Source organism: Acartia tonsa, chromosome 3 (genome assembly GCF_053477335.1).
Source record: "Acartia tonsa isolate MP-2025a chromosome 3, ASM5347733v1, whole genome shotgun sequence".
In the NCBI taxonomy this organism is placed as follows: Eukaryota; Metazoa; Arthropoda; class Copepoda; order Calanoida; family Acartiidae; genus Acartia; species Acartia tonsa.
The window spans coordinates 31,053,223-31,078,678 of NC_137262.1; the positions used below are offsets into that span (position 1 = coordinate 31,053,223).

At 30.9% G+C, this 25,456-nt stretch overlaps 1 protein-coding gene across 1 annotated transcript in view; it reads right to left on the reverse strand.

The window, feature by feature from the left end:
- LOC145313909 (uncharacterized) overlaps window positions 1-25,456 on the reverse strand; it is a 99,867-nt gene that overhangs the window by 34,014 nt on the left and 40,397 nt on the right. Inside the window, exons 14-15 of the mRNA XM_080153567.1 lie at window positions 12,369-12,512; window positions 6,440-6,489 (exon numbers count right to left, since the gene is read on the reverse strand). Of these exons, the coding sequence (XP_080009693.1) occupies window positions 6,440-6,489; window positions 12,369-12,512 (194 nt within the window). The remainder of the gene's footprint in view (window positions 1-6,439; window positions 6,490-12,368; window positions 12,513-25,456) is intronic.

Genomic DNA, 25,456 nt, shown 5'->3' on the forward strand with positions numbered 1-25,456 from the left:
TTGTAGTTTTGAATTTTTTGTGCGTTCAGTATTACACATTTCTGACTTTTAGCACTTTATGCAACTTTACAGCATTAAAATGTAAGGATGTTTCAACCAATGTTGCTTTTTTTATTGTTAATGGATAGGTTTAAAGCTATTTTTCTAAAGAAAAGCCAAGTAAATGTGACTTACGGAGTTTCCCGAAACAGACATCTGGAGAGAAGCTCCCCAAATTCTAGGGGCGTGGCCATTAGTGTTTATTCGCAGTAGAAAACATTTAATCCCCCTGCTAGCAGTAAATCAATGTGACAAGGAAACAATCATTTACAAAATGAAAGGAAAATTTAAGAGAAAACATTTTATATCAATGTCGCAAACAAAAATGTAATTTGCAGGGATAGAAGTCATTTGGAATTTGTAAGAAAGGTTTGAAAAAGTTTATTTTTGCAGCAATAATTTAAGAAGACTATGAGGCAACAAATTATCTTTCTACTCCCATTAGTCATGTGTTTAATCTATTTTATTAACATATAGCCTATTATATAAAGTAGGAAGGTTTTTTTTTGTCTAAAGCTTAAGATCTCATTACTAAAATCTATTTTAGGTAAGATTCATATAGATCCCGTTATGGTTTTAAGCTATTTATCTAGTTCGTTTATGCTACTTTGAATGCATAGCCCTAGATGCTAGTGGCGTAGTCGATAGTTAACAAAACATAGAGTTCTCATATCCTTTTATTTGTGACATTTTTGAGCTTAATAAACTATACAAGCAAAAAGCCTTATCTAGAGTTACTAAAACTAAGGTATAACATTAAACTTTAATAACAAACAACCTGGTTACAGTGTTGATATCATACTATAACAGTGACTATTGATATCGCCAAAATGGCATGATATGTGTGATAAATTGAAATGCACAATATAGAATTGGAAGGTTTCTAAGGGCAATTAATCATCATAGTTTTCTTATAAGTTACACACAAGAAAGGGCTAGTGGTTTTATGTGATTTATGTGTACTGAAAAAAAACTAATTTTATAGAGGATTTGAGAGGGATAGATTTCAACGAATTGCAACTAGAAATTTCTTTTTATTTGTAACAAAAAGATATGACAATTTTTCAGGCAAGGTTAGGTTTAGTAAGGGTAATAAAAGCCCCGCAAGGGACTGAGATTTTTTTTATATTAGTAGGTCCTAGAGATTATTTACCAGTTATCTCATTTAACCTATACAATATAGCTTAGAATTTACATTGATATTTTGTAATTTTTTATCACGTTGCATTATTCGCATTTTTTGCTGTACTTCTTATCTTTTAGTGACATTGAGTTGACACCTTTGCAAAATTGCAAGAATTTCTTAATCTACTTTATCCCTTGATCCCTTTCCCTTAGAATTTTGTTCCCTTAATCTTAGCACAATCCAATCTAACCCTTCCAGTGCCTTTTATAGTGTCCATTAAAAACAGTGTTTTGATTAGATGGAATATTTCCCTCAAGAATACTTAGTTTAGATAGTAAACAAAGCTCTTTCCAAGATAGATGTTAATCTTTATCATTATTGATGGAGAATTTTTTTAAAGCCACAAAGCAATTGATAAGCATTTAAGTACATTATTTTTTTTCTAGCTATCTTAAAATTTTAAAATTAACCTAAACTTATTAAAATCTTCAAAAAAATCTCAATTAGTTAGACTTCTTGAAGTATCCTTTTGGTGTGTAAAATCTAATATTAATATTTAAACAGAAATGAAGAAACGTCCTTCTTTTCTGGCTTAGCAGATTTGAATTGTATAGAGTGTGCAACTTAAAATACTGCCATCTTGGGAGTTCATACAAAACTATCAAGTTTTGAACAAGGAAAATCAATGAAAATTTAAATGATGATTGTTTATGTGATGGACAAAGCTATGTCTATCTATTTTACCTTCAACTTTTTCTCCAGTCAAAAGAAATACCTTTAAAATGACATTGTATTACTTTATTTAAAACAAAATTTTAATTTCAGCAAAAAAGTTACCACAGGCATAACATTTTGTTTATTATTTTCAACTGTTCTGTTTAGATAAGTTTTTCTTTCTTAACAGGCAAAACATTAGCAGTTCTAGTCTTTAAAAAAAGCTTGATAATAGTCAATGATGAGTTTTAGGCTAAACTATGGTTTTATTTAACCCAATCCTAAAATCTAGTACAATAAGTTTATCAAATATCTAAACATTTTTATCACTCTTTCTCAATCTTATAAAGTACAGGTACTTTTTTATCATTTTCTAAAAATTAAGTTTGAAATTTTCTGTATTTTATAAACAGCTAGGAATTGAAATAAAGCAATTAAAGGATTATCTGTAACTGATATACACCCAGGGATGCAGGGATAGAACAAAGAAATAACCTTCCTCCAGTTATCTAGCTGTTAGAAACTGTCATGGCATGGACGTTCAAGCTTTTTTTTGAGGGGAATAAAATAAGGAGTTTCAGTGTGAAACACCATTAACCACTAACCCCTTTGGAGGACTATTGTAACTGGTAAATTTTAGGGAGATAAAAGTGTTGTGGATTATTTTTTTTATCCCTCATGTCCCTGCATTAACTTGAAGCAAAATTGATCTGGTGTAAAATTTAAAATTTGAATGCTTGGCTGATTGTAAAATAGTTTCCTTGTACATAGGCTGCATTTTTAATATTAGGGAAGCTACTTCATAATTATGATATGTTCAATTGTCCGTCCAACTGAAAACCTCTGATTAATCAAGCCTTCCTTGTTGATATAGAAAAGTGCATTATTAAATCTATACATAAAATGATAATGTCATATTTGGTGATTAATTGACATTATTTTGGAAATTATAATAATTGTTTTTGTCAAAGGTCAAGTTTTAAATCCTTTATACTATGTAAAAGGAACGCTTTCATAAACAGCTCTATCTAATTAATCAGCTGTAATGGAGATCTAACCTCTGAACAAGAACGATTTTTATAATACCTGTAAAAATTTTCATTCTTTTTACTAAAAATAATGATGTTTTTAACTTTAAAAACAAAGAATAGATAAAATGCATATGAGAAATTCAAATAAAAATGAAATCTTGAACATATAATTTCCATAAATCAAACGTGAATTCTTAATCATAATTACGATGAGAAACATTGGATTTGTAAAAATATGGATGTTATCAAACCATTGGCTTTAGAAAAAAAAGTAAAGAGGGACTTAAATAAGACAAGCAAATTGCACTTGTATCCCAAGTGCACAGTGGGATCTTTTGCCAAAAAACGGGACATTAAGGGTAGACAAAAGTAAACATCAATAAAAAAGCTTGTATTTGACGAAATGATGTAATTTCTTTTGCTTTAACTCAAAAATAACATAAATTTTGCTTCTGTTAACTTCTAATGTGCATTTGGTAAGTACGTCTGGCGGTTTTGGAGGAGCGAAGCTACCCTATTTTTAAAAAATCTATAAACCTTCATAACTTTAGTTAGGATAGGAATATTTTAACAAAATAAACGTCTATGTAAATATTTCTTCAATGCAAACAATGTTTGTGAACATGAATATAGCGTCAGGTGCACCCAGTTCGAGTCCCGGCATTTTTAGGTAGGTCCAGTATAAGTAAAATAGGACACTAATAAGGCATGTTTTCTAATGTTTTTTTTTACAGATATAAACAACAATAACATAATTTTCAAAACACTTTTGATTTTGTGTTAATACCTTTATTCTAAGTCTAGCTATCTTCATTTAAAGTTTGTATAAGAATATAAACATAATTGCTTATATTATATTCTCTCTCAAACGTAATTCTCTCTCTCTCTCAGACGCATATATAATGTTTTTGCAATATTATAATTAATCCCCGAATTTGAATTTCTGCTGAACCAAAACCAGTTAGAAATACAATTTTTTTCAGAACACATGAAATTTAGCAAATTTAATTGCTAAAATAAAAGTATTTATAAGTCATCTTTTTTTAAGGACTCCTTGTTCCCTTAAATGTCCATTAAAACCGCGAGAACGGCAAAAATCGTTAAAAATCACACCTACGGCGGCAAATAACGGCGAAACGGTTGGCCGGAGGCAAATAATGCATAAGTAAAGAAAGTTCCGCCTCAAAAAGTTAGAAAACATTGCAGAGATGACTTTGGGCTCTAAAATGACTCCTTCCCCCTCTAACGAGGGAAAATTTCAAATTAACAAGAACGAAATTGTTCAAACCATGCAATGTAAAATGCTCAATTACTCAAAAACGGCCGGGAGGCCCCAGGTTATGAAAACTGTTTTAAACACAATACATGTTGCATATTAATATTATTATTGCAAAACCCGGGGCATCCTGGCCGTTTTTGGGTAAAATGGAGAAAACTGATTTTTTGGGGTTAAAAATCTTAATATTTTTGGTGAAATTTTCTCACAAAATGTCAATTTACACCACCAAAAAAATATTTTTTTTAAATTTTTCTTTAATTAGACATTGGTACAGGTATCTGAAAAGTACCTCAATCAAAAATTATTTTCATAAGATGAACATAAATGTATTTTTTGTTGCTTTGAAAAAATTGTGTAAAAAAATCTGGAAAATCATCAAAACTGAAAAGAAATTTTTCACTACCTTTTTTAAAAATGGCATAAATCCGCCAAAGATGAATATTTTTTAAAAATTTCTTTTCTAGCTGTCTACTTACAGCCATTATTAATTCCTAGGATAGATAAAAGTCAATTTTAAATTTTTTGGATGTCCCACTGGATCTCACTGTGAAGTGGGCCTTGCTTAAGAATAAACATTAATATAGCCCTATTGATTGTAATATCCAGTATATAATTGGAAACGTTAAAAGCTTACATCCATGGTTATTAGAATGCTTATAAGAAAGATAATTGCAAATTAATAGAAGAAAGATGACACTTGTAAAAGCTTCAGAGATTGTGGGAACAAATTATCAAAAAAGTGTTCCCACATCAATTGTAAAGGTTTAAATTCAGAAATGAATCTGTCTCTTTAATTGCAAGACTTTTGTATAAGTGTTCCGAGTGGGATTTCAATCAGGGAGGAATGGGACATTGGGCCGCTTATTACATTAGTCCCTAAAGTTTTCTGGTTCATTTGGTTAAGTTTTTAAACTTTTCAACCACTAAATCTACAGGATGGGTAATTTTGTGAATCATTAATGGAGATGTACATCAATTTATCAGCAATTATCTTATCCCTTTAGATTCCTAATTTCAATGCTACTGAATTGACATTACATTGAAGTTTACTACTATTACAATAAACAATTTTGCTGTTTTGTAATTTAGTCTAACATGAAATTCCTTGAGTGAAAATAAGATTTTGAAATGAACTGTGGAAGCAAATAATGAGTTGATGTAAATAAATTATACATCAATAATTATTAAATAGTAAATAAGATTGTATGTATTCTTTAAGAAAACATTCTGCCTCCATAATCATATCGATCTGTTAATCCTGATACAAAATCAATAGGATCTCTGTCTGTCTGTACCGAAAAATCTCGCTAACCGCTATACCGATATTAAAAGACACAATGGTTTTTCTTTGGATAAATTTTATTTGTGATATATTTTGAAATTCAACTGTGAATTTTAAATAAGCTTTATAAAATTAGAAAAAAAGTATTTTATTAATAACAAAAATAAGCGTATTTAACTTCAAATAAAATAATGAAAGCATTAAACATAATCATTGCTTATTAGTCTTTTATTACATAAATATAACATATAACTATTGCATAAATGTATAGACTGTGCTATATGCATCCTGTTACATTTGCCAAACTGTCTGAAATGTTGGCCAAACAGGATTTATAATGTAGACCAAAAAGGGAGAGTTGCACGAATTGCATTTCAACTTGAATTTAGTGAACTGCATATTTTTTATGTTCAATAGTTTAAACTATATCTATAGGACATATATTTGAAATAATTTCAATTTTCTACCAGGTAGTTTTAAAAATATAAAGACGTGAAAATCATATTGTTTGGATAAATGACTGTTCTGTTTTTTTTTACAAAAATAGTATTTTGACTATTTTGATGGTGTCTAATTGATTGCATTTCATTGTAGTAAAAAAGTATATGTTTATTTATGTAAGATGGTATTCTTGCAACTTGTGCTTGCACTCAAACTTTTTAAATGCACTTCATACAACTTTCCCTTTGTTATATATTTCTTGGCCGTCAAAGTGATAGTTCCATGAAAGAGCTCAAGAATTAATTCTTAATCAGTAAGAAATTAGAAAAGGAAAACCATAATTTTTACCATGTAGTTTTTAAAAAAAGCATTTACTTATAAAATACATTTAATCAGTAAGTTGGCCCCGATTTGAACAAACCACCATACATAAAGTGTGCTAAGTACCTAATCTCCTGAAATCTCTGACATGGAACTACCCCTAAAAAATATTTACAAAAATAAAATGAGGTAAAAAATTTTAATACCTGGAATTGAACAGTACTGGCACCGTCTACCACATCCTCATTGTCCATTCCTTAACAAAACATTAATACTGTCGTGCTCTCATTGTATATGGATGATGCACAACCGCAGTACAGTATTGAAGGGTTGATTATTGAATACTTTTACATCTTGGGGTTCGATTCATGTCCGTAAAAGACGAGAACGTTGGTAGTAAGCTCCGAGTCTTAACATCATCATATATATTACTATTTTAAAAAAAGGTATATCTGACCCTAAAGGGGACAAAAAAAATACCTTACACCATTCTTTATCTTCAAAATAAAAATGTAATAGCCTCCCCTCTCCCCCCTACTGCATGAACGAACTGACCAATAAATGAGGTTCATATTAGCAACCAAAATGACGACAAATTTTCCCCTGTCTTTATATCCACGTATATCCTATATCCAATTTTTCTACAAAGCTAAAGCTCGGCTTTAGTTCCCAATTTAATAGAAACAATAAAAATTCCGCACTGAGTGTAAATGATGAATGAATTATCAAGCTTTTTCAATACCAGCAAATATTTTTACCCCATTATTAATTATGTTATCAATTAACAATGAAATTGTAATACCAAGAGCTATACCTTTTAAATTGACTGACACTGACAAACAGCCTGACCCTGAATCAGCATTTGCTGATGATTGCAATGTTGCATTTAATCCAACTGCCATTGCTTTGAAAACTATTTTTCAAATTCTTACTTTCTTTGCTCAAGTTTCTAATTTAAGAACAAATGTTAACAAAACTAAAATTTGTATAATAGGTAGGAAGCCATCAAATGATTTTTTTCGGGAGTTGGATGTAATTAGAATTGACGTGGTTGATGAATTTGATATTTTAGGTTTACATTTTGATTCAAAACTTTTAAATATGCAATATAATTGGAACAAAATTGTTACTAAAATGTCAAAAATTAGAAATTTTTGGGCACTTTTCTACCTTACTACACCTGGTAAAATTGCTATTATAAAGGGATTCATGTTACCTTTACTGAATTATGTAGGGGCAGTTGTCTATCCATCTGAAGAAATAATTTCTCAAATTGAAAATCTTATTATTTCTTTCTTATGTCAAAGTAGACCAATAGCTAAATCCAAAATCTTTTCAAGTGCCGAAAATGGAGGTTTAGGAATACCAAAAGTAACAGATTTTTTACGATCTCTAGATATTTTAATGTATAAAAAATCTTTATCCATAGTTGATACTTGGTCTTCAGAATTAAAAAATACAAGATGCCAAGCAAATGATCCATTTTATTTTTATGAAAAATTAGATAAGAATATTAATCCCATTTTATCAAGAATTATTGAATCATATACAATATTTTCAAATTCATTTTGGCTAAAACATGACAATATAAAAGACATGAGAATTTTTAAAAATGATTATTTTTGTAATAGTGATAAACAAATGGTAAGCAGGGCTATTTTTACAGAAACAACATGGTTACGTTATGAAAATGATATTAAGTTAATTTGCTTTGGAGACCTTTTAAATACTGATAATGTATGTCTAGATTATAGAAACTTTAACATCAAATCAAAGGTCAATTTTAATTACATGGAATATCTGAGACTTAGGGGATTTGTTCAGCACAATATTGCTATATATAGGTGTAAACTTTCAAAACCCCAAACTAAAATTAGTTCCCTGTTTTTAAAGCCAAAAGTAAAGTCAAAACATTTTCGTTACTTCTTATCAAATGATGAATAGAGGATAGAAAAGTGTAAGACTTATTTAAATAGGTATAACTGGGCGAAAATCAGAGAATTTGACATAGAGAGAGAGCGTAAATGGCAAAAAGTTTGGAATTTGTCCTTTATTCCTATAAACATAAGAGATTTCTCGTTTAAATCAATAAACAATTTTCACTATTTTAACGCCAATATCGCTAATTTTAGGCCAGAGTCTCCAGAATGTACACTTTGTAGACTGGACAGGAATCTACCCGCACCCAAAGAAACTGCCCAGCACTTTTATCTGGACTGTCCTGTCACCACTAGTATTACTGCCAACTACTTCACAAACCTTCTACAAAATATTGAACATAATTTTGAGTCAAGCTGGCTGTTAGTAGGAGTTCCAAAAACGCTCACCAGTAACCTCATAACTGTATTGAATATCGAAATTATTCTTGTGTTATTTTTCATCTTTCAGTCAAGACTGAAAAAAAAGCTTCCATTAAATTCAAATCTACTTGAATTCATTTCCTTTCAAAGGAAATTTTTGCTTAAAAATAAAAGTTATAAGCTAGGATATGAAAAATTAACAACAATACAATTTGACCCTGGATAAAATTTATTTCTACTCTGTCGGTTAGTCAGCTCAAGTATGCTATACAGGGTAAATACCTAGGTAAGGGACCAGTCGATAATGATCCTCTGGCGACTCTTAAACCTAACAGGGTCAGAGCTGTCTATTATCAGAATACCTGTCCCTGCCCCTCTCATCTTAATTCAGTCTGCTAAACACATCTTATATGTGATACACTATTTTTTTTTGGAGGCTTTATTGATGACTGGGCTAGGGGAATACCACAGGATCTGTGACTTGAGTTATAGGGGCAATACCAAGGTAAGGGACCAGTCGAAAATTATCCTCTGGCGACCCTTGTACCTAACAATGTTAGAGCATTCTGCTCTTAATAAAACTGTCCCTGCCCAGGATCTGTGACTTGAGTTATAGGGGCAATAATAAGGTAAGGGACCAGTCGAAAATTATCCTTAATTCATCCTCTGGCGACCCTTGTACTTAACAGTTTTAGAGCATTCTGCTCTTAATAAAACTGTCCCTGCCCCTCCTTTCTTTATTCAGTCTGCCAATCACACCTTAAATGTGATCCATTATAATCTGAGGAATTAAAATATGACTGAACGAAGGGAATGTCACAGATTGTAAAAAATCTTTTTTATTTAACCAATGTAATTTTGAAATGATATTCTTTTATATATGTGTACATAAACAATTTTTACCCAACTTGAATATTTTAAATGAGTCTTAAATTAATATTGTTATACTTTTAATGTAATCTTTGTATGTAAATGATAAAGGCAAATAAAGAATCAAATAATAATAAAAAAAAAAAAAAAAAAAAAAAAAAAAAAAAAAAATATTTTTACAAAACAACTAAAAAAGCATTTATATTTATAATAGTTTTATAGGCTAAAATTGCCTCATCAGGTGCGTGAAAATTTATTTTGACTCGACAGTAAACTCACTTAAGACAATGTGATAAAGTTATTTTAATTCAAGGGCTGCATAACATTCAGAAATTTAGTTACTTAATAAATAATAGTTGGATTACCCTTTGCTTGGCTATAAATGCCACGAAAGTGAAGAACCTTAAACTAAAAGATAATTGCCAAAAGCTCAAATCAATCGAGTAGGAGAAATCATTCTAATGATAATTGCATACAACATTATCAATCATTTGCACATTTGTACTATTAATATCAAACAAAATGTATGAACACTGGACATTGTTTCAATCAACATGGGAACTAAGAGTTACAACAGGAAACCATAACAATTAAAAATTTTTTTCCAAACTTCAACGAGAAAATTAAAAAGCCAATTGATTTGAAAATTAACAACTGATTTATTTTTAGAAACAAGGACACGTTTGTTCATTGTGACAATCAAATATTCCTAACCAAAAGTAAATTAAAATCATCTCATAGTTTTTTAACATTTTAAAATCAACAGTACATTTAAATACTGCATTTTCTTTAACAGATAGAATAATAGCATCGTCTTATACATCAAGTTAATTATTTTGATAAGTAATAAAACTCCGCCCAAAACAAAAAAAATTGGAAAGTCATATTTAGAGTAGAAAAGCTCCAATAATTTTCAAGTTCAAAGAGTAAAATAAAAAAATAAAATGAACTTAATTCTTTGTGGCGTAGATAATCTATGACTAGTGAATGCATAATTTAATTTAAAAATCAACTGAGTTGCCCCTCTAATAGACAACCAACACTTATGGTCCAGCTATGTAAACCAAATAAATATTTGTTTTAAACCTAACATTTATCTGAATTCAAGTATACTGGAATATTGTTAGTTTATTATAGCTCCGCTACTAGTGGACAAAATTGACCTTGTTTATCCAATAATGAAATTAGATATCAAAATTCCTAATAGTTGACAACTGCCTTTTGTTTGGATCAGAAAATTTGATTAAAAATTATGGAATAAAGATGAGAATTATAAAATGAAAGAAAATGAAATTTTCCAGAACTTAAGCGTAACATAAAATTGTAACTATAGACTGTTTTCGTAATACTACATAAAAAAAATGCAGATAAAAGGCGTATTCAAGTCTGGGGATGTTTATCTGTTTGTGTGTGTGTATGTAGGAAAGGATCTCGCTAACCGCTGTACCGATATGGTTCTCCTTACAGGGAAGGTTTTTGACTAGTTTGTGGAAAGGTAACTTCACCCTCCAAAGTGAAAACACATTTGGGAAAAAACTCCTAAAATTAAAAGTGGGAGTCTTTGTCCCTCCCCAATCCTGTCTCATGTGTCCCTAAAAGCCCATTGTGGCGTAGCCACTAGTGTATGATAATTAAAGAAATATTCAAAGTCTTAGAAGAAGTTATATATAAAAGATAATTTTGAATATTAAAAATGTTAAACAATTTAAAAATATTAAGAGATCAATCCAAAAAAGAATATCCTGTTTTTAGATTAATTTAAAACTCTTTAATTTTTATTCATAATCAAATCAATGCTTCTTAACTTTTTTGCGTTTTATGGTATAAACACCAACTTTATGACCAAAAAGCAATTAAGATTTGTATCAAGTGAATCAAATCATAGCGCAAGGCTTTGGCCTCTGTGTTTATGCAAAATTGTTTTCGAATTTTTATTTAAATGATAGTTTAATAAATGTATTTTATTTTTTGATTATAAATTACATAAAGTTAGTTTTGAACTAGTCCTAAGGATTTCAAACCTTTTATGCTAATTACTGCAACAGTTAATGTAATCCATAAAGTATGACAACACTTAATACAATTTTCTGACAGAAAAAGATTTTTTAAGAGTGTTAACATATTAAAATGAGTTAGGTTATAATTTTGTATTTTTGTCTGTTTGATTAATCTTCGCTTTAGATGTTGTAATCCTTGTTTTCTCAAGGATTCGGTCATTAAAAAATGGGCGTGGTACAACAACCTTGCAATGAGAACTTGAAAGAACTACTAAGCATTAAAAATTAAATTATTAAATGTCTGATCTTGTCATTCTTAACCAGTGACAAGGATATCATGGAACTTGATGAAAAATAATTTAACTTTAGTTTTCTGCATTGAAAATAGGACTTTAATATAATATAATTAATAATGATAATAACAGCATGCTTCTGTATAAATAAACCAAGAAAGACAATCCCTTTTTATCTTAATTCTAGTTCATTCAAGAAAAAAGTACCTACAAGGTTTTTTGATGACGTGGTTGAAAAACTTTGGGTAGAGTAAAATGTCCCCTTCCTCCCTGATAACGTCCCAACTAGTTATGAAGACCTCCTATGTTCTAAGAATAGATGTAAAATATACAAGAAAATTATGACAGGGAAAAATAACTTTAATTTTATAATTAGGGTTGGACCGTACGTCCGTCCGTCCGTACGTCTGAGATGGATAGCTTTTTTCATTAATCAAAATCAGAAATCAAAATACCAAAAATCAGATCAATCAGATGATTAGATCACATAAAAGGGTTGCTATTTCTTCTATAATTTAATTCGTTCATCCAGTAGGAGGGGAGGGGAAAGGCTAAAAAAAGGGTGGTTGGGGGTATCGTAACTTTAGCCCGCTGCGATTTTCACTTTATTAGATAACATGAAAATCTGGTTTAACATCCAAGTAATAATATATCGATTAAGTGATCATTATTTACCTGCATCAAGTGTAAGCTGTGTTTGCACTGTCCGCGACTTTTTAACAATTCTGGCGCCGGGACCGCCCCGAGACGCCGATATTGACCGCCGCATCCCGCCACGGTCTAATTGTCCTCCAGTATTTGTTCTCTGAAGATTTCCAACTGAAAAAAAAAATATTATTACTTATGCAATTTATTAATAAAAAAAATACAATGAAATACAGGTTTGGACAATGGAAAATATATTGACACGGTAAAAAACATAAAAACAGAAACAATCTTTTATACCTACCTATAGAAGAGTTTTTTCTTTCTTTAAATAATATAAGATATTTTTAATGTTTGAGCGTAAAAACGTATTGAAGTTGAGTTTAGGTATTATGTGTTAATCTTATATTTATTTGTTAGTTTTTTGGCAGGATATAGAGTAAGTATGAATTTAAAACAACCAAACTTTTAACAACCAACCATGGCAGTTTAGTAACTAAAGTAGTTTATTTTATTATAAATTGCACACAAAAAAATTAATAATTTGCAAAATTGATTTGTTAAAGTATAATTTTTGCTCGGCTTATAGCCTGTCAAGAATTTCCCAGAGCGCTTGTGGTGTTTACAAAAAACTGTTTTTAGGATACTAGAGCAGTTAGGTATTTGTAATTTATTCATTTTGTAAGTAAGTAAGAGAAGCTTTGTATTGGTTCTGAGCAGGATTCAAACTGCCATTATTAAGGAAAGGTAGTGTTAATCGTGAAAATATCTGCTAAAAAAGTATTCAACGCTCTTGTATGAATGCTAAAGTTCCACAACAGTAAAAATTCATTGAATAATTGTAAGGGAGAGGACAATTATTTAAACATATTCCTCGCCCATGCCCATGAACACGCCCCCCCCCCCCCCTAACCTTAAAGAGATAATTCAACGCAAAAGAAATAGGAAAATATTAGTCTAATGGTCATTTCCCTATCCCTGTCTCCCTGACAAATATCAAGGATTTACCATTTTTTTCTGGTTTTAACAAATTGTCAAGGTTTTCAAATCAAATATTTTTTTTATGAAAATATTATTTTATGAACTCTATGTCTGTTATATGCATGATATTTGACAAAAGCAACATTTAAATCAATGAGTAAAAAAAATAAATATTTAGGTATAGTAAACTTATTTCTGGCCATGTAAAACATTGTCAGTCCTAACTGAAAGCAAACTAAGGGGGGGGGGGGGTTTAATGCAACCATCTCGTAATCAATGTATAAATGGCACTTAGAATTCGAATTTTGATCTGAAATTGTGCATGAGTAATCCTTGGTAGGTCTATTTTCCCTAAATTGAAAAAAAAAGTTGAAAAAGTAACGGCTAACGGCTCAGCCGTTTAGCTGTTTTTTTGGCTATTTTTAGGGCAATTCTTCATAAATTACGTAGAAATCAACTTTTTGAAACATATTTTTGATTTAAATTATGTGAAATGATACAAAAAAATATTTTTTAGATTTCTAGTACCAGCAATTTCCGGCTAGAACCGTTTGAAAACGTTTTGGATCGGAAAAGAGCATTATGTGGAGAGAGGTTTCGTGATAGATTTCGCTTGAAAATACCCAACAAATATCTAAACGGATGAGCCGCCAGCCGTTAGCCGCTACTTTTCCAACTTTTTGTTCAATTTAGGGAAAATAGACCTACCAAGGATTACTCATGCAAAATTTCAGATCCAAATTCGAATTCTAAGTGCCATTTATACATTGATTACGAGATGGTTGCATTAAAACCCCCCCCCCCCCTTAAGCTCGTGAGGTATTTAGATCTTTAAATTTGCATAAATATACTATAAACAAAAATTACTTAAATTTAAAAAAAAAACAGTTTATTAAAAGGTTTAGGTAAAGTGCAATTTTGTTCATAATGCATGTTTGATAAAAAGAACAAAAAGGTTTCTTTTAGATTTTTAATAGAATTTTTAAAAAGTTCAAAACAAATATGAAGGACGTAAAGATATCATAGTCATCGAGTAGCTGAGCTACTAAAACTATGTGAGAATTTAGATATTAATCTAAACTTTAAATCACCTTAACTTTTTCTTATTTGTTCTCAAATTTATTAGTCTATTTCTCGTATATTGTGTACCTACAGTGATAATCAAGGGTAAACTTATAAAATATTATCAAAGTAAATCGATATATTAAAACTGAAGGTAAAGAACAGCATTGTTGTCATATTTTATAAAGAAAGGTTGTGCAATTGTTTCCACGATAATTTATAGCTTGAAAAATAATAGGTTATAATTATAATAATTGCATAAAATTACAACATTAGATTTTAAGTCTTAGTAATAATCCTTTAGATCTTGCTAACCACTGGACCAATACGGTTCTCCTTTACAGTGAAGCTTATTATAGTTCCAGGGAAGGTTAATAACTATTTGAGGAGGGTACCTTCACCCTCCCAAGAAGAGTACCACATAGAAAAAATATCTTCTCCCCTCCGCCCCCCAAATGGAAAGTGGATGGTCGACTTAAACCCCTCATCCACACATACACACTTACCCCCAGTTTTTCTAAAAATTAAGTATATTTTGCGTTTTTTGAAGATTTTGAATATTACGTGAGCTTCTTCTGGAGTTTGACAATACCTTGCAATAAGGTTCAAGCCTTTATTTTTGCAGAACCAATTTTACACCTTCAGAAAATGATAACAATTATCAATTTTTTAACCACAGATTTAAAGATTAATGCTTTTCTTGACAGTTTTTTAAAAGTGCATTTAATTATTTTTTAACAAACTTTAAACTTGACGTTTAAATACACAACATTTCACAGTAAAATAGAACAGTTTACTGTTACATATATATCAATTACGGAAGGGTTAAAGAAAAGATAGCTACCCCAGTCATAATCCAAAGAAACTTCACATATAAAGAAGAGCTTTTCTTTCAAAAGTTAGATAGATGACTATTTTAGATATTGAAGTCAATTTTAAAAAGTGTAAATATTCAATTAAACTTCATAAAAGAGAGCCAAATCAATAAAGATCTATAAATAATTATTCCAATTCCCGTGCATAATATTTACAAGGTTAACAAACAAAACAATATTTATTTGTTTGTATGTATGTATAAGTGTGTATGTGTGTGTGTGTGGTAAAAAATAATTAGGACCATTATGTTAATAATTAATGCATCAATTACAACTTTTTTTAGAGTAGGTATATAAAGAAAATCTCAAGTGGCTATCAGTAAATGTGATGTTTAAATTACAAATAGTTAATAAAATAATTAATCATAAAAAATGTATGCATCACATCTTTTTTAAAAAGCTGTGCATCTAAAAGCGAATAAGTATATTCAATTCAATTTTCAGAATTTGTAATTTTAAATGGAACATAATAAACTATGCACGCTCACATATAAATTCATATGTATATGATATTGGACAAATGTATAAGCACGCACGCACATACTCGGCGCGCTTGTATAGGGATGGTTTTTCTTTAATTGGATTAACAAATACATTCCCGTGAAAAAAACATACTTAATTCCCCTGAATTCAGGAATAATTTATCACAAATCTGCTTTGTTTCATATTTTTAAAGAAAGGAGGTGACATTTGAATATAAATAAGGCTGATACATGTAATTCTTTTCGTTCGCTTGTGTGTGTTTTAAGACTTAAAAATAGTAGTAGAACGATAATATTCACTAAATATGTGTATTTCTTATTGAAAAGAACTATAGACAAATTTTTTTTTTTAAGTTAATATAAATTTTTATCGTTCTACTACTGTTTTTAACTTATAACACATAACCTTTACGGATTCTACCAGAAACCTACCCATCTCTTGTTTTTAAACCAAGTGTTCAAACCTATCAACCAATAGATTATACAGACAGAGAAGGGATAATTTTGTTTATTATGATTGATAATGTATATCAATTTATGCCTTATCTCTCTCCACTGGCGTGTGAGACGGCGTGTTTTGCTCTGGTATGTACATTGTACATCATCATAAAACAAGGAAAAAATATACCAAGGTGGAGAAAAAGATTCTTTATAACTATAAGCCTATACAAGAGAAGGATGAAAGTTTAAACCACTTAGTAACTATCTTTTGTTGAGTGTCTGAAAAGTCATAAACTAAAATTAATCATCTTGCAACCCCACTTCATCTAAAATTATATTTTTACTAAGTTTGTGTTCTTAGAAATGTAAAAATTTAGTAGAAGCTGCACTTTAAAACGAAAATTTGCGTTCAATATGTAAATTAGATTAAAGAGAAAATTTGCATTAACTTTTTTCTTCGCTCATATGCAAGGTTAATGGATATAATATATATGGATGGACAAAGCATTCTTATACAAGGTAATATCTCATAAAAGGCATGAATTCATGCATGGGGAATTGCTTTACCTCAAAACAGGCGTAAATTATTACCTTTAGACTTAACTGATATTTTCAAGTCAAGGAACTCTTATATTTTAAAAACGTTTTATCCATAGCTATATTAGCAAGTATACGAATATGTATTAGCCGAAAAAAGTGGGGGCAAGGACAGCAAGGGGCAAGGGAGGGCAGCCAACAGTGATTGTTTCAATTTGGCGAGCAAATAGTTTTGAACTCATGATCTTTAAGTCTTATGGATGGAGAACATGATTTTATGGATTAATTCATTAGACTTAATACTTCTAATTTTCTGTATAAAAAAAACCGCTAAAAAAACTGGTATTAATAGATTTCATTTTAGTATATGTAAAAAAATTCGATGCTATACATAATTTTTTAGTATAACTTTCATGAACCTTTACTGCTGAAAACCCTTATAATGAAACTATCCCTTTAGGTTGGTTGGTATATTAATACTTTAAAATACACTAAAATGTCACTTTTTCCTACAATTAAAACTATTTATTAGACATGAACTAGAAATAATGTTTCCTATATATTTATGTGCATTACAGTCTTTTTTGTATTTCAAAAGCATTTTAAAGATATAGCTTTTTATTTGAAGCATAGCTACTCCATAAGCAGGGAATGTTCATTTGTCCGCGCTTATCACGACAATATAAATTACCAATTGACAGATTGCCAAAATTTAAAAAAATGAATTGCTTTAAAGAAATAATTGTTAATCTAAAAAACTATTGATATGTAATACTTATGTACATAGTTAATCAACAGTAATGAAGCAGTTATTAAGAATTTAAGTAACTTTTATCAATAGGTTTTTAAATGGTTATTTTTAAGCGAAGCTTTTACAAATTTAAGGCTAAGTACATCAAGGTTTTCTCTTTTCGTTAATTTTTGCATGTTAGAATTGCCCTTTCGATTTCAAAGTTTATGTACAATTATGTTTATATCTGCTTATGAAGTTTTACACTCTACAAGTGTTAATGTTCCTTTTATTCTACCGTTTGAATTTATACCTTCACTTTATGGATGTTGCCATCCCCGTTAATGGTTATTTTTTATATCATGTTGATTATTAAAAGTTGAGGGCCAAGCAAAAATATAATATGAGTAACATGCTAGTGATAAGTAGATACAAATCAAGTTAAGTATCCTAATCTCTTTAAACGGAGAAATTTCACGTATTGTTAAATGGCGAAGATTTTCTACAATAAGAATATTTCCTTAGGGTTATTAATAAAATATGTTAAATTGTGCTATAGATTTAAAATAGAGATTTAAGTAACAAGCATAGTAATTCTATAATCATTTATAGTTCTTAAAAAGAAAGCATGAATATTTCTTGAACGACAAGGCACGCTGTTTTATCTTTATGTCTTTATATCTAATTTGCTAACTGATCAGATATGCTTTTATGGATGTTGTCTTTCTAGTTTATGTTGGTTTTAGAAGACTTTTAGTGGAGGGGTAAATTAATAATTAAATAATTAAAAATTATGATATGTGTTTCCAATTCATCAATGTGTTTAATGGAACGATTATGTAATCTAAGGATTAATATATCCATTCCCCTAATTCCTGATTTGTATCTAGATCATGCTGTGTGTGTTTAACTAATTTACAATACTGCCTTAATTAAGACAAAGGAAATGTTTCCTGAAAAGCAAAATATGATAATTTGTGTTAAAGAAGATTTTTAAAAACAGTTTTAAAACCCTACTTATTTTCTACCTTGTAATTTTTAAAAACAATTATGTAAAACAAATATAAAAATAAATGATGCTCATGTTATTTTGATTTCTTCTATGTATTAGAAACTTAAAAAATCAATTGTTGTTTTTTTATAACCCTTCAACAAATTGTCATAATAGGTCCTGATATTGATAATTAGAACTCTCTAATCTGTTCAATTTGTTTGTAGGAATGCTAATCTCCAGTGTATGGTTTTAATAGGCCAATACGAGGTTAAAGTTTCATTTTTATTGGGCAATTACCAGCACCTGTTACTGGTCGTGACGTTTAAACCAACAAATCATTTCACAATACTCTTGCAGGTTGTTTTGGCCCTCTGCAAATTCATTGCAGGGAGAAATTTCATCTAAAGAAAGTCTATTTTCCGTTAACTTTTCTGCCAGTATGAATTGCATTAAAGCAAAAAAACATCAATTATGGACAAACTTTTAAATAGGATTCAATACTAATATTTTTGTAGTAGGCCTGACAGACCAAGTAAATCAAATACAGGATTCTCATTGGTACAGGGAATCTTTTTTAAAAAGTTTAGACATCTATCTTGAAAAAAAGCAGAGAAAATCACGTTTCGCCCTAAATGTAGCTGACTGGTGGTCGGACAGACATTTCAAAATATAGAAAAGTTTCGCTTCAAAAAAAAAGTATTTAAATGTAATTATTAATTATTATTTCAATAACAAGAAAAACCAAAGATAGGATGAACATTTGAATTGTGGTTTTTAATGATGCTTACTATAACTTATTATACACATAAAAATATATGAAATTCTTCCATTTATCAAAGAACAAGAACCATAAAGTTTATAAGGGGACCTGCTGCGCCACTACATATAATATTCACTTGAAGACAAGGACTAGGGTGAATTTCAACCTATAAATTATGATTTTAAATGGTGCTTATTACACACATCGAAATGAAATTCTAGCTTTCTGTCCCATTTGAGTAACAAAACAGGTTTAAATTTATCGTTTTTAATTCTAATATCCGCGGAAAGCAGTCTAAAATACAAAGTATACTACTATGAATTACACTATATTCTGAATTAAAACTTATTCTCTTATGAAAAATGCGCCTATAGAAGAGCTTTAAATTATTTTATTCTGTAGTTTTATATTTATAGAAAACTATTGGAAAAAAAAGATGTATATCACAACTGTGCTATTGAAACAACTCTAGTTTAATTACGGTTATTATTGTGAAATAATATGCTATTGTGTATTTTCTACCAGGGAGGGAGGGGATATTGGGCTGTTTATTACAATAGTAATCAAAGTTTTATAATAACGTTTACTCATTAGTTTTAAAAATTTCGAAACTTCATTGAATTTTGATTGGTTAGTTCATTCAGTTGCGTTTCAACAACTAATTGTAATCTACATAAGGGGTAGTTTTGTGTATAATCATTTGGGATAAACATCAATCTATCGGCCATTGTCTTATCCCTTTAGATCCCTGATTTTCTACCAACCTCCTATTTATTATTTCACCGCAATTAACACATAATAATAAATTCCAAATTTTTATCATTGCCCCCTTTACACATCCTTACTAGGATAAGGATATTGCACCAACAAAAAAATATATTTCTATAATACTTATTAGAATGGATATAAGATATACGTGTATAAATTGAGGGGATAATTTGTCATCTATTCAGCTTGCTAATATAGACCTCATATATTGGTCACTTCGTTCATATTATAGGAGGGGACTGGATGGGGGGAATTGTTATTTTAGATAGCTGCGAGTATCCCTTTTTTAGAGTAAATGAAAATCTGGTGCAACATCCAAGTAATAATATATCGATTACCTACCCCTTCTAGAATTAAATGGTTTTGTAGCAAAGTAACTGAACTCTATAATCAGAATGACGTTCTAACCGTGTGTGGAAATACAAATGTTCGACTTTTTTTTCTCAAATGTAATAAAGAAATTTCATGAAGACATTCATAGAAAAAAAATATCTAAGAAAAAAGATTAATTTGTAATTTATTTGCTTATCTTGCACGAAATTTAAATAAAAAACTGAAATCGCTTCAATGAGTTCAAAACAAAAACATTTGTTAGAAGAAAAAAAATTATTTGTCCTAAACTCACGAAATAAAGTATTTGATAAAATTCAATAAAAGCGAAATAAAAAGTTAAGATATTATTGAAAAGATAAATAAAATCTACCATGGTGATTTCAAAATATGGATTGTAGGGTTATTTGCACATTAGAAATATTTATCCACAGAAGTGGTAAATTAGTCTAAATTTATAATTACTTGAATCTTACACCTGATTATCATGTACTTTAGGTAATAAAGGGGGGGGGGGGGCGAAAGTGACATTTTTTGAAACCAAAACTAAAAGTCAACAAAGGAACTCAACTAAAAAAGCAGTTACAGGTCTGAGACTTTGCATGGCAGTTGCTTTATAGGGGTACGATATGGAACTGTGAAGAAACGGCGGTGCAACCGCCGAAAACAGCCGTTTCCCGCTGATTTTTTTTTTTGCCTATTCTCGGTGGTTTTCGGCGGTTGCGCCGCCGTTTCTTCACAGTTCCATATTGTACCCATATAAAGCAACTGCCATGCAAAATGTCAGACCTGTAACTCTTTTTTTAGATGAGTTCCTTTGACTTTTAGTTTTGGTTTCAAAAAGTGTCACTTTCGCCCCCCCCTAGATATACCACACTTTTCTGGGATCTTGCCAAGTCAAGTATCAACTGTTGGGAATATCAAAGGATGACTCCATGCAAAATTTGAGCCGGATCCGGCCAAAACCGGCCGTGAATTTTATGAAAAACCGGTTTTTTCCGGTTTTTAGGGGGTATCTGTAAATCGATTCAGCTGGAGCAAAACCGGTTGGAGGTACAAAAAATTTTACTTCACATGAAATTTAGCCAATGCAATTGCCTACAAAAATGTACTTCATCATCAACTTGATTGGACAACTCTTTCCCCTCCTAAATGTCCATTAAAACCTCGGAAACGGCAAAAATCGCCAAAAATCACGCCTTCGGCGGCAAATAACGGCTAAACGGTCAGCCGGAGGCGAATAAAACATAAATAAAGAAATGTCTGCCTCAAAAAGTTGTTCAACATCAAAGAGATGCTTGAAGTCTCTAAAACGACTCCTTCCCCTCCTTTAAGGGGAAAAACTGAAAAAACGTGATTTTCAAAAGTATGCCCACTTCGTGGGTGTGGGGGGCACTGAACCCGTCACCCCAGGGTCACCAAATATAAAGTCTAGGCGGCCCACAATGCTGAATTTTCACCAAGTGAAAGTCTTGTGTCATTATCTCTTATGAGAAAAAAGTTATTAAATAATTAAAATTTCAAATTGTGATTTTTTGATAGATTTCTTTGATGAAATGACAGGCCGGTCAATTTTTAGGCCATTTTTTGCGGTTTTTGGGCCGTCACGCCCAAACGGTTAGAGATAATCTCACAGGACCTTTTGCCCAACCTAAGTCTGGTTATTTGTGAGGTCTAGGAAAAAAAAACAGACTTACGCAAAAGATTATAATTATAATCTTTACACAGAAAAATGGCACGAGGTGAGGGTTAGAGGGGGCAAAATGAGCCGACCAGCGATTTTTGACGGCGCGCAGCGACGTCGTGCTTCATCCAATCCGAGATTTTTTTTTCTTAGACCTTACTATTAACCAGGCTTAGGTCGGGCAAAAGGTCCCGTGAGATTATCTCAAACCGTTTGGGCGTGGCGGGCCAAAAACAGCAAAAAATGGCCTAAAAATTGACCAGCCTGTCATTTCATCAAAGAAATCCATCAAAAAATCACAATTTGAAATTTTAATTAATTAATAACTTTTTTCTCATAAGAGATAATGACACAAGACTTTCACTTGGTGAAAATTCAGCATTGTGGGCCGCCTAGACTTTATATTTGGTGACCCTGGGGTGACGGGTTCAGTGCCCCCCACACCCACGAAGTGGGCATACTTTTGAAAATCACGTTTTTTCAGTTTTTCCCTTAAAGGAGGGGAAGAAGTCGTTTTAGAGACTTCAAGCATCTCTATGATGTTGAACAAATTTTTGAGGCAGACATTTCTTTATTTATGTTTCATTTGCCTCCGGCTGACCGTTTAGCCGTTATTTGCCGCCGAAGGCGTGATTTTTGGCGATTTTTGCCGTTTCCGAGGTTTTAATGGACATTTAGGAGGGGAAAGAGTTGTCCAATCAAGTTGATGATGAAGTACATTTTTGTAGGCAATTGCATTGGCTAAATTTCATGTGAAGTAAAATTTTTTGTACCTCCAACCGGTTTTGCTCCAGCTGAATCGATTTACAGATACCCCCTAAAAACCGGAAAAAAACCGGTTTTTCATAAAATTCACGGCCGGTTTTGGCCGGATCCGGCTCAAATTTTGCATGGAGTCATCCTTTGATATTCCTAACAGTTGATACTTGACTTGGCAAGATCCCAGAAAAGTGTGGTATATCTACCCCCCCCCCCTTAATCTAGTAGTTGGCTAAAATAACAATCCACCTCCTTTACCCCATACCCTCCCTTCCTAATGGATGAACGAACTGAACAATAAGTGATGAAGCTAAATTGTGGACAACCTTTACCCTGTCATAATATCCACGTATATTCTACATCCATTGCCAAAGATCTAAATTTATTAGATTATAAAATGACAAACACATTCCAACACTTTACACTTCCTGTTTCTCATCTTGAACTATTCAATTCATATGCATTACAGACAAACAAGTTGTAGACCGACCAATATCATATTTAACGTGGCACTTAAATTAAGTTTCTACATTTACCTTTCAGAAAACTAAAGGCTGCTCAAGAGGCCCTTAATTCGAAGATTATAAAAAATAGCCTAAAACCATAACAAGACTAAACCTTGAATTAGAATAGCAAATAACAACTATGTGAAGCTTTATAAAAGTAACTGCATCTGTGTCTCTGTACCAAAGGATCTCTGTAACTGCTAAACCGATATGGTTCTCCTTTTTCATAGGTCCTGGTTGGGTTTATAACTATTTTTTTGGGTAGGGTTTCACCATCCTCCCAAAAGAAATCGCCATATAAATATAAATGCCTCTAGGGGCGTAGCCACTAGTTTATAAAGAGATAAATATGTTGTGATTACTCTAAAAGAACTCTATAATATGCGTATAAAAGTGCCATACACCTTAATCAAAATAAATCCACCCTATAATCACGAATAGGAACTAAAATAACCCTCATCTGATTAAACAAAAATATCTGGCAGACAGACAGATACGGCAACTGAAATAAAAACTATTTTACCTCCATCTTTGCAGATAATAAAATTGTCGGTAATTTATGAGTTGTAATAATTTTGTTTAATGTACATCAAAATGATAAAATAATATCCTTAGAAGTCTAACTCGTGACTGCGCCCTTAGAATCTAGGGGCTCTGTATTTAAAGGGGCAGGAAGGTCAATAAAAAAGCTTTAAATCATCCCAAGATTTACATATGAAAAAAAAGCTTAGAGAATAAAATGAAGTGAAAAAATATAATGAAACAATAGAGGCCAAAAATGTCTAATTAACTCTGAAGGTGCTTATTAATTTTTTTGTATCAAAGTTTTACTAAATTATCTTTCTTCCTTTCTTTACAATGAGTTAAATCATTATCATTTATCTAGATTAGTTTTACTTTATTGTTTTTTAAACAATAAGGATTTTTCTTTGGAGGGTTTCTTTAAGGTACATTTTTATACTTTACTAAAATAAAATTATCTTACATTTACCTAAATATTTTAAGTCTGGAATCTTATGACAAGTTTAGAATATTTTTCATTTTATTCTATAACCATTACTATAAATAACCTATTAGCAAGGTTTTTATTTTTTGAGGCATTAAATCACTAAAATTATTCGAAGGGTGAATTGTGCTCATCAGAGAAGCTTTATTAATGTTTTAGGCTTCTTTTTATACCAATCCCCCCCCCCCCCCCGCACTGAAATAAGACCCCTAAAGGCTAGTGACAAAGTCGTTGGTTGTACAGTACTACAAAATTAAACATTATGGAGTTGGCTATATTATGATAACGATATAATGGCTGTTTTATCTAAATTTTGTGTGGATTGACATTGAAAATATTAAACAGTGCACTAGAAAATCACAGTAATGGCCCCCTAGGAGCTTTGAAAACAAGGAAAATTTTAATCCAAGGGCAGTGCATCACAGGGGTAGGGTGTTGCCTATCTACACTACAACTCGGGATCTCCAATACTGCTGGACCCAGTGTTTTCGGGGTTTAGAAGGCTATATATTTATTCTAGGCAGGTTTCAGGCTGTTTTACGTATAGATAGGTTAACTCAACTACCCTGCAATTTTTTTAAAATCTAAAATTAATTTGAGATGGGAGGAGAAATAGTATTTCTGGACAGGCGAAAGGACAAAGATTATTAAAGAGTAGGTAAGCTTATAGAGAAAGTAAGAAACAGGAGGGGGGGGGGGGGGGAGTTAATATTCTAATTTAAAGGTTTCATACAAGTCACTTATAACAATACTATATAGTGGTCATTTTTTTGCTCTAGCTTGGACAATCATTTTCTTCCTTCCGGCGGAATTATTTAAATTTACATTATACCCTCATTCATCCTTTGAAAATGCTATAGATTGAAACCTCGCAAAAATAACACCAAATTTATTCTATTGCTACCCATAAGTAAAAAGAGCATCAAAAAGCTAAATAATGTATGTAAATAATGAGGTTAAATTTGAGTTTAATTTAAATCAGAATAACACAATAAAGTTTTCAATCATTTTTGTTTATAAAGACTACACATAGAAATTTTGACTTATCTTGATCTCGGCTAACAAAATGTTCTTTATAAGACATATATAAGAACAAAGGGGGGGGGCGAAAGTGACACTTTTTGAAACCAAAACTAAAAGTCAAAGGAATTCAACTAAAAAAAGAGTTACAGGTCTGAGATTTTGCATGGCAGTTGCTTTATA